The 10,466-nt window shown below is 51.4% G+C and overlaps 1 protein-coding gene across 1 annotated transcript; it reads left to right on the top strand.

The window, feature by feature from the left end:
- The first annotated feature begins 6,553 nt into the window (after nt 1-6,553).
- TMEM60 (transmembrane protein 60) lies at nt 6,554-9,877 on the top strand. The gene is made up of 2 exons (XM_014063307.2): nt 6,554-6,643; nt 9,222-9,877. Exon 2 carries the CDS (start codon nt 9,270-9,272, stop codon nt 9,672-9,674), a length of 405 nt encoding a protein of 134 aa, XP_013918782.1. The 5' UTR covers nt 6,554-6,643; nt 9,222-9,269; the 3' UTR covers nt 9,675-9,877.
- The last annotated feature ends 589 nt before the right edge of the window (nt 9,878-10,466 follow it).

The following is a 10,466-nucleotide window of genomic DNA, read 5'->3' as shown; positions in this document are numbered from 1 at the left end:
GTAGAGATTTCCATTTTGAAAAGAAAAATATCTTCAGACAGAGGAGGAGGAAGAGACAGAAGAAAGAGGGAAGAAGAGGGAGGAGGAGAGGGAGGGGGAGGAAGAAAGGGGGAAGAAGAGGAAGAAGGAGGAGAGAAAGAAGAGGAGGAGATGAAGGAGGAGAAGGAATAGGAGAAGAGGAAGAAGCAAAAGAAAAGGCGGAAGGAGAAGAAGGAGGAAAAGAAGAAGAGGAGGAGGAGGAGGAGAGGAGAAGAAAAAGAAATAATAATGATGGTAGACAAGGAGGAGGAGAAAGAGGAGAAGGAGGAGGAGAAGAAGAAGGAGGAGGAGGAGGAGGAGGAGGAGGAGGAGAAGAAGGAGGAGGAGGAGGAGGGTGGTAGAGAAGGAGGAAGAAGATGAGGAGAGGAGGGAGAGAAGGAGAAGAAGAAATAATAATGGTGGTAGAGGAGGAGGAGGAGGAGGAGAGGAGGAGGAGGAGAAAGAGAAGAAGAGGAGGAGGGGGAAGGGGAAGGAGAAGAGGAGGAAGAGGAAGAAGATGAAGAACAAGAAGAGGAGGAGGAGGAGAGGAAGAGGAGGGGAAGGGGGAGGAGGAGGAGAGGAGGAGGAGGAGGAGAAAGAGAAGAAGAGGAGGAGGGGGAAGGGGAAGGAGAGGAGGAGGAGGAAGAGGAAGAAGAAGAGGAGGAGGAGGAGGGGGGAAGGGGAGGAGGAGGAGAAGAAGAGGAGGAAGATGAAGATGAAGAACAAGAAGAGGAGGAGGAGGAGAAGGAGGAGGAGGAGGAGGAGGAGGAGGAGGAGAAGAAGAAGAAGAAGAAGAAGAAGAAGAAGAAGAAGAAGAAGAAGAAGAAGAAGAAGAAAAGAAGAAGAAAGGTGGTAGAGAAGGAGGAAGAGGATGAAAAGGAGAGGAGGGGGAAGGGGAGGAGGAGGAGGAGGAGGACAACAACAACAACAACAACAACAACAACAACAACCAACTTTCAAACCCTTATCTACCTCACATGCACATATATAAAATTTTCCCAGGATGGTTAGACGGATAATTTTTTTCTCAATTCCCTACAGAAAATCCACTTATTGAGTCTTCTTGAATCCTTGCAAAATGTAAGGCAAAACAAATCTCCATAACTAAACAGCAACCAAAATGTACATCAATGAATATTGAAGGGCCCTCAAGCCAGGGGGAATTCCTGCCGACCACCTCAGTCTGTCTTCATGTCATCCGATAGAATCGAGCGATGGCATTTTTGAGCCACCCCTGGCATGTAACAACTATAATAACCCTCTCCGGACATTTATTTACACTCCCAAACTTTACAAGTCCTTTCTTTCCCTCGTTGTCTCTCAGCGTCCGGCTATGAACAGCCCAATATGATCGCTGAAAGAAAACACAGTTTTAAGAAAGGAAAGAAAAAGTTCCTTTCCTTTTTAATTTTTCGCAATTAATTCTCGCCATCCTTCTCAAATAAACTGTCCAACTTCCGTCTTGAGCCCGATAAATGCACAAAAAAATAAATAACAATTCCGCCACCTTTTCGCACCGTCTGTGAGTTCACGAAGCTGAAAATTACCTGCACATCCATTAAACAAATGCCCAGGTCCTCGTTTCATGCCTTTTCCCTGCTCTTCTCTGCGTTTCAAAAAAAATCCAGCTTTTTAAAATCATTATGATAAAGGTTCTTCAAAAGAAGAATTAAACATTCTGCCAGGCCCACCGTTAGCCTCAACGTTGCCGTATTTCTGCTTTGCAGAATTTCACATTTCCTTCGGTTAAAAGCTGTCACCATTCCACCGGTCCAGCGATAAGCATCTTGGCTACACACACACACACAAACACACACACACACACAAATTGAGCTCCTTTTTCAGCTTTGGCTCTGTTGAAGCTTTAGTCTACTCAGATTGTGTTTCCAAATGACTTCTTTAGCCATGCAATAACCAGAGGGGCATCTCCCGATTAGGAAACTTTATTCTGGCCCTCAAACTTTTGGAGAAGTTTCTGTAGGCTGCAGCTTCTGTGACCCGTCAAAACCGCGGTCCACTAAAGCGCGCTCGATCAAAGCGCGTACGTGACATCATCAGCAGCGCGACAAATAAAATTAAAAATAAATTAAATTAAAATTAAAATTAAATTAAAGCAAGCCGATTCACGTAAAGGTAAGGGTTAGGTTTAGGGTTAGGGTTAGGTTTAGGGTTAGGTTTAGGGTTACGTTAAGCGTTAGGGTTAGGGTTAGGATTAGGTTAAGGGTTAGCGTTAGGTTTAGCGTTAGGTTTAGGGTTCGGTTAAGGGTTAGGCTTAGGGTTAGGTTTAGGGTTAGGTTTGGGGGGGTTAGGTTTAGATGTACGCGTTAATTTTAAGTTTACCGCTCACAGCGTGCTGTTTTCGTCGCGCTGTGATGACGTCACGTACGCGCTTTCGTCGAGCGCGCTTTAGTCTACCACGGTTTTGTGGTGGAACCCCAGCTTCCCCCCCCCCCCCCCCGCGCCGCCCCCAAGTTGGATTTTTGATCTTTCCAAAGGACCTGAGGGTAGGGACAAGAAGCAACGGATGGAAACTCAACAAGGAGAGGAGCAACCTAGAACTAAGGAGGAATTTCCTGACAGCGAGAACAATTAATTGGTGGAACAACTTGCCTCCAGAAGTTGTGATGGCTCCAACACTGGAAGTTTTTAAGAAGAGACCGGACAGTCATTGGTCTGAAGCAGTGGTGGGTTTCAAAAAATGTTTGGGACCTCTTCTGTAGGGGTGGCCTGCTTTCCGGGTCCACTGGTGGAACCTCTTCTAACCGGTTCGGTAGATGTGACGAACCGGTTCTACTGAACCGGTGCGAACCGGTAGGAACCCACCTCTGGTTTGAAGTGGTAGAGGGTCTCCTGCTTGGGGGCTGGATTAGAAGACCTCCAAGGTGGAACAAGCTTGCCTCCAGAAGTGTTCTGACCCAGCTCCCAAACACGACAAAAAAGTTGACTCAAAGATTCCTTTATTAGGAGTTCCAGGATCCCCGGCAAAAAGTTTCTCTCTCATCGTAGGCCAGTGGTTCTCAACCTTCCCAATGCCGCGGCCGTTTAATAGAGTTCCTCATGTTGTGGTGACCCCCAACCATAAAATTGGTGTCTCCGTTCCTACGACCACCGAAAATATGAGATTTCCGATGTCTTAGGCGACCCCTGCGAAAGTCCGAAAGTTGTCTGCCACATCTATTCATCTCCACCCACTGCCTTTTATCCCTAGGATGGGGCTTCATTCTTCTGTCCCAAGGACCGGCCCATAGATTTCCACTGCTCTCCTCTCCTCCTTCTCAAGGACCGGCCCATAGATTTCCACTGCTCTCCTCTCCTCCTTCTCAAGGACCGGCCCATAAATTTCCACTGCTCTCCTCTCCTCCTTCTCAAGGACCGGCCCATAGATTTCCACTGCTCTCCTCTCCTCCTTCTCAAGGACCGGCCCATAGATTTCCACTGCTCTCCTCTCCTCCTTCTCAAGGACCGGCCCATAGATTTCCACTGCTCTCCTCTCCTCCTTCTCAAGGACCGGCCCATAGATTTCCACTGCTCTCCTCTCCTCCTTCTCAAGGACCAGCCCATAGATTTCCACTGCTGTCCTCTTCTCCTTCTCAAGGACCAGCCCATAGATTTCCACTGCTCTCCTCTCCTCTGCTTTCTGTGCATCCACGCGTCAGGCACTGGGCCTAGCTGTTCCTCCTCTTCCTCATCAGCCACCTCCAGTCCTGGGGGCTGTTGACTCTCCAACTGAGAGCTGATGGACAGCCCAGGCTCCGCCTCCCTCTCTCTCTCTCTCTCTCTCTCTCCCCCCTCCCTCTCTCTGCCAGCTCTATTTCCTCTTCCCCCTCGAAGCTCCAAGGCTGCCTTGATGCTGACCCTCCCACGCCTCTTTCTCCTCCTCTGACTTGGCTGCTGGAGGGGCCGGCGGCCAACCACAAGAAATCGTGGCTACTCCATCACCGGAGGTTTAGAAGAGGAGATTGGATAACTCTTTGTCTGAAATGGTTTTGGCACTCGCTCCCGAAAAGAAGCTCTCCCGGGTGCGGCCAAATGGAGACACGTCCCAGGAGGCATCACCCAACATCTTGCTTAATCGGATCACTGAAATAACCCCTGTCCTGCTTTCACCCAAAACCAGGGCTGTTTGCAACACCATAATCACCATTTTCTCCCTTACTCCAGAGCATTGTAATTAGTTCTGTTTTGCTATCTCTCTCTCTCTCTGTTTTTTTTTTTTAAATCTGAATTACGGGAGAAGTGGGAATGGTAGGGTGCCCAAAACACAAGCGATCCACTCAAAATCAGCCAGAAGGAAGCGGAGTAGTGGATTTTCCACCGGGATCTACCTGTCAGCTTAATTCAGCTTAGCATGCTGAATTAAATCTTGAATTACTTGAGGCTGCTTCCCTGGGAAGGATCCAGGCAGGTGGGTTTTCTGCAAGTGCAGAATAGCTGCTAGGGGGGGTCCTGACTGTGCCCCTCCCCTGTTCCATCGCCCTGCAAGGGGGCAAAGCAGCTGAGACCCCCCCCCCCTTGTAGATGAGGGGAGGAGCTCCCTCCCTGGGAGGGGGCCAAGCAGCAAAAAACCCTTCCCCCGGGGGATTTTTGCTGCTTTTCATCCCTTCCTACTTGGCAAGAAAGTCGAGACCCCCCACTCTTTTACTGAGGGCTTAGAGCCCCCCACCTGACTTTGTATGGGTTCCCAACCTCCCTGAGGGGGGACCAAACAGATCCAATCGTACAGGGGAGGAGGGGTGCAGAGCCCCCTCCTCACCTGCTCCCTCCCCTCCTATCTCTCTGCAAGGGGGCAAGGAAGCTGAGACCCCTTTTGGGGGAGGGAAGAGTCCAGAGCCCCCACTTTTAACTCCTGAATCCCACCTCCCTCCGAGGGGACCCAGCAGCAGAGAACCAGCCCTAAGGGGGTGCACAGAGCCCCCTCCTCACCTGTGCCCTCCCCTCCTCCCCTCCCTACAGGGGGTAAAAAGCAAGCAAGATCCAGCCCAGAGCCCCCTCCTCACCTGTGCCTTCCCCTCTGCCCTCCCTGCAATGGGGGCAAAGCAACCGAGACCCCTTTCTAGAGATCCAGCCCAGAGCCCCCTCCTCACCTGTGCCTTCCCCTCTGCCCTCCCTGCAATGGGGGCAAAGCAACCAAGACCCCTTTCTAGAGATCCAGCCCAGAGACCCCTCCTCACCTGTGCCTTCCCCTCCTCTTTCCCTTAGGAGGGGGGGAGTGGGGCAAAACAGTCGAGACACCTTTCTAGGAGAGCCCAGAGACCCCTCCTCACCTGCGCCCTCCCCCTCCTCCCCACCTGCAAGGGGGCAAAAGCAGCAAAGACCCCTTTCTAGAGATCCAGCCCAGAGACCCCTCCTCACCTGCGACCTCCCCCTCCTCCCTCCCTGCAAGGGGGCAAAAGCAGCAAAGACCCCTTTCTAGAGACCCAGCCCAGAGACCCCTCCTCACCTGCGCCCTCCCCCTCCTCCCTCCCTGCAAGGGGGCAAAAGCAGCAAAGACCCCTTTCTAGAGACCCAGCCCAGAGACCCCTCCTCACCTGCGCCCTCCCCCTCCTCCCTCCCTGCAAGGGGGGCAAAAGCAGCAAAGACCCCTTTCTAGAGAGGGGGGGCATGCAACCCCCTCTCCTCTGCCTGGCATGCAACGACGCCCCCCTTCTCCCCCCCCCTCCCCAGTCACGTCGCCCTCCTCCAAGGACAAGCCCCCCCCCACACTCAAATCCTGGCTTTGCATCCTCCCTCCTCCTCCTCCTCCTCCCCAGCGGCAATCAGCCCCCCCCAACCTCCCAGACCGTTCCCCTCCCAGCTGAAAAGCGGGGTGGGGAGGGGGGGGCACTCACCGGGTTCTTCGCTGTCTGGCAGGCGAGGGGCGGGAGGAGGAAGAAGACTCCCCCACCCCTGCAAAAAAGAACCTCTGCAGAGCCGGGAAAAGGGGCAGCGGGAGCAGCGCGTGGTGGTGGGGGTGCACGCGCGCGCGCGCTCCCGAGACGGGGGAGGGCAAGAGAGGGAGGGAGGGGGGGGGAAGGAAAAGCCGCGGCAGCAGCAGCAACAGCGCGCCGCCGTGGGAGGACGGCGTGCCAATCTGGGCTCTGCTGGCCCCGCCCCCTTTCCTCCTCCTCCTCCCCGTGGGCGGAGCGAAAGGAGGGCTCCGCGGCGCGCCAGGCTCGAAAAATCCGCTCACGTGACCCCGAAAGCCTTCCTTTCGCTGATTGGGCGAGACGTCGTCCGTGGGGCGGGGAGGGGAGAGAGGGAGGGGCGCGGCCTCAAAGCGCTCGGGCTTGGCTGGCTTGACGTGATTGACGGGCGCGCGGCGAAACCATCCAAAGGGAAATGACAGCTCCGGCGGGGGGCGGGTGAGGGCGGGACTTGAAGAGAAAACGATTCTTGATAGGCAGCTTGGACTGCCGAATAGGGCAACACAGGGGAGGAAGGAGCCGCGCGGGAATGACAGGCAGCGCCTCCAGCCGATGAGAACGGCGGAAACGAACCGAGACCGGCCAATGGGGAGAGATGCGTGGTGGATTGGCGGGGGGGGGGGGAAACTCTCTGTCTCTCTCTTCTCGCTGGTCAGGCGGGCCCGGCAGGTGCCGTCCTAGAGCGGCGTCGCTTGGCGGGCGCCCATGGGGTCCTGAGGCGGGTAAGTAACGGCCTTTCCCGCCTTTTCGGGGCTCTGGAGACGAGGCCGGGGCGGGCCGGTCGGCCTTGCTTTGCCTTTCGCCGCCGCGGGGACCAGGCCGGGCTCGGAGACCTTCCTCCGGAGCCTCCCTGGAGCGGCCTCGGGCCTCTGTGCGGTGGTTGTGGTCGGTGGGGGTGAGCGGCGGGGAGGGAGGGAGGGTTTCTTTCCTCTCCCCATGAAGAGCTGCGTTGTGTGGAAAGGTCGAAGGGGTTTTTTATGGGGGGGAATAGCTTTGTTTGCCCCTGCGACTCTGGAGCCCCTTTTCGGCCTTTTAGCAAAAAGGCCCAGCGCTCCCGGGAGCCCTGATGATGTTCCCTAGTTGGGTCACGCAACGTCCGCCAAGAGAACAAGCCAGCTCAGAAAGGATCAAAATCCTCCTCATTTTTCTCCTCCGCAAACCCCACTCCCTCCTAGTACTCCTGATGGTGTTCCCTAGTTGGGTCGTGAAACGTCTTCAGGAAAAACCCCAAGTTCAGAGAGCACCAAGGACCCCACAATCCTCCTCCTTCCACTCCCTCCTGGCATTGGTGATGTTACCTAGCTGGGTAAGGAAACGTCTTGGAGACAAATCGCCCTACAGTCCCCCTTTCCCTCTACAAACTCCACTCCCTCCAAACACTGATGAGGTTACCTAGTTGGGTAATGAAATGCCTGCAAGAAAACAGTCAACCTCAGAGAGGACCAAGGACCTCCATAGTCATCGTCCTCTTCCCTCTCCTCCTCCACTCCCCAAACCTCCCTCCCTAGTAGCACTGATGATGTTACCTAGTTGGGTATTGTAATGCCTGCAAGAAAACCACCAAGCTCATAGAGCACAAAGGACACCACATTATTTTCTCCTCCTCCTCCTCCTCCCTTCTAGCACTGATGGTGTTCCCTAGTTGGGTCATGAAACGTCTTCAGGAAAAACCCCAAGTTCAGAGAGCGCCAAGGACCCCACAATCATCCTCCTTCCACCCCACAACTTCCACTCCCTCCTGGCATTGGTGATGTTACCTAGCTGGGTAAGGAAACGTCTTAGAGACAAATCACCTAAGCACACAGAGTATTGAGGACCCTACAGTCCCCCTTCCCCTCTGCAAACCCACTCCCTCCAAACACTGATGAGGTTACCTAGTTGGGTAATGAAATGCCTGCAAGAAAACCACCAAGCTCATAGAGCACAAAGGACCCCAGTCTTCCTCCACCTCTCCACAAATCCCACTACTTTCTAGCACTGATGATGTTACCTAGTTGGGTAATGAAATGTCTGCACCCAGCTCAGACAGCACCAAGGGCCTCCATAGTCCTCCACCACCACCCTTCCTTCTCCTCCCCTTTTCCCCTTGTAGCACTGATGATGTTACCTAGTTGAGTCACGAAATGTCTGCCAGAAAACTAACAAGCTCAAAGGATCAGGGACCCCCAAAGCCACCGTCCTCCTCCACAAATCCCACTCTCTTCTATACCCCTGATGGTGTTACCTAGTTGGGTAATGAAATGTCTGCAAGAAAACCACCAAGCTCAGAGAGCACCAAGGACCCCACAGTCGTCGTCCTCAAACCCCGCTCCCTTCAAGCACTGATGCTATTGCCTACTTGGGTAATGCACCATCTGCAAGAAGACCAGTAAACTCAGAGGGCTCAAAGGACCCCCTTAGTCCCCCTCCTCAAACCCCACTCCCTCCTAGCACTCCTGATGATGTTCCCTTGTTTGGGTCATGCAAATTCTTCAAGAAGACTATGAAGCTCAGAGAGCACAGAGGACCCCACAGTCTTCCTCATCATCATCTTCAAACCCCACTCCCTTCTAGTCCTTATGCTATTACCTAGTTGGGCAATGAAATGTATGCAAAGCCACCAAGCTCAGAGAGCACCAAGGATACCAAAGTCCTCCCCCTCCCTACTCTTCCATTCCACAAACCCCCACTCCCTTCTAGCACTGATGCTGGTGCAACATTCAGCACTGTCAAACTATTTACTAATAGTTTGCATTACTATCACTATTCATCTTCTCATCGTTCCTATCACCCATCTCCTCCCACTTAGGACTGCAGGAGTGTAACTTTGCTGCTTGTATCCTTATGATTTATATTGACTCTTAGTATGATTTGATGGCTTATTTGTACCCTATGTCTATCATTAAATGTTGTACCTTATGATTCGTGACAAATGTATCTTTTATTTTATATACGCTGAGAGCTTAAGAACCAAAGGCAAATTCCTTGTGTGTCCAATCACACTTGGCCAATAAAGAATTCTATTCTTATTCTTATTCTATTCATTGTCCTATTCTATTCACTATTCTATTCTCTATTTTTCTTCTCCCTCCCTTCCCTTTCTATTCTATATTCTATTCTCTCTAGTGCAAATGAATTAAATGGAACAAGTAGAAATTTCCCATTCGGTTTTACAGAACTCATAAAATTCCTAGTTCACGTTGTCCCCTGGTTTTTTTGTTTTTGGAAAAATAGCAAAAGCTTAATGGCAGAAACATGCAGAATGTCTTTTTATATGCTTTTACCCATCACCTTATTTTTTTTCTTCCCCTTTTATTCTAGGGTGTTCTCTTTTTCTGTTTTGGCTACTGACCTACCGAGGCTGTTTAAATGAGAATGTCCTTGGCCCAGAGGGTGCTACTCACATGGCTCTTTACGTTACTCTTCCTGATCATGTTGGTGTTAAAACTGGATGAAAAGGCTCCCTGGAACTGGTTTCTCATATTTATCCCGGTTTGGATCTTTGATACCATCCTCCTAGTGATGATCATCGTGAAAATGGCTCGCCGTTGCAAGTCCGGCTACGATCCTCGCAACGGTTCTCAGAACCTCAAGAAAAAGGCTTGGTACCTTACGGCGATGCTTCTGAAGCTGGCTTTCTGCCTCGCTCTGTGCGCGAAACTGGAACAATTCACCGCCATGAAACTTTATTACGTCTTTATTCCCCTTTGGATTCTGCTCATTGGAGGGATGATAGAACTGGGCTATAATATTTTCTACGTAAGGAGGGACTAAACTTCCCCCCCCCTCCCCCAACATTCCTGAGATTCAACATTTTTTTTTTTCCAATAACACCGCAATGAGCTTTACCGCCTCTAAAAGGAATGATTTCAAATAGGCATTTGCTCTGCAAGTTGTTAGACGTGGTTCTTCGGTATGCGAAGCGGGGCCATCTGATCTCCATGTATATAATGTAAATAAAACAACCTCATATTTTCTGTGGTTTCTACATTTTAAGTTCTTGGCCTCCGACGTGTCTAGCGAGCGAGTCACGGGACACAAATTTGCAATTACACAGCCGTACACCAGAAACCTTACTATTTCTGCTGTTGTCTTCAGCAATTCTACCGTCTTTCCAATGTGTACAAATGCCACAGGTTAATAATTCTGGTAATGAAATCTACGCTTCTTCGGGGCATCCAAATTGCAGAAGGTGGTTTTAAAAAGGGTATCCAAGAAGATGAACAAATTCTTGCAGATAATCAAAAAAATAACAGTAAAATGAGAATTGGGAGGGGAAGGGGAGGAGAAGGGAAAGAGGAAACTCTAGGATAAATGGGAAAAGTCAGCCCTTTTGGTGCAGTAGAATAAGGCAACTACATACAATCTCAACTCTTTAAAGGTAAAGGCTTCCCCTGGCCGGTTATCTCCGACTGAAGGGTATGGTGCTCATTTCTGTTTCTTGGTCGAGAGAGCCAGCATTGTCCAAAGACATTTTCCATGGTCCCCTGGCCAGCATGGCTATATGCCAAAGGTGCACAGAATGTCGTTCCCTTCCCACTGAAGTGGTATCTATTTGTCTACTCG

The sequence above is a fragment of the Thamnophis sirtalis genome, unplaced genomic scaffold (genome assembly GCF_051295495.1).
Source record: "Thamnophis sirtalis isolate CommonGarterSnake01/CBP01778 unplaced genomic scaffold, rThaSir2_p1.2 scaffold_9, whole genome shotgun sequence".
Taxonomy (NCBI): Eukaryota; Metazoa; Chordata; class Lepidosauria; order Squamata; family Natricidae; genus Thamnophis; species Thamnophis sirtalis.
This window is presented reverse-complemented; position numbering and strand designations above follow the sequence as displayed.

Bases quoted from the DNA above. Each gene is read 5' to 3' on its own strand.
- TMEM60 (XM_014063307.2), top strand. From the start codon at position 9,270: ATGAGAATGTCCTTGGCCCAGAGGGTGCTACTCACATGGCTCTTTACG.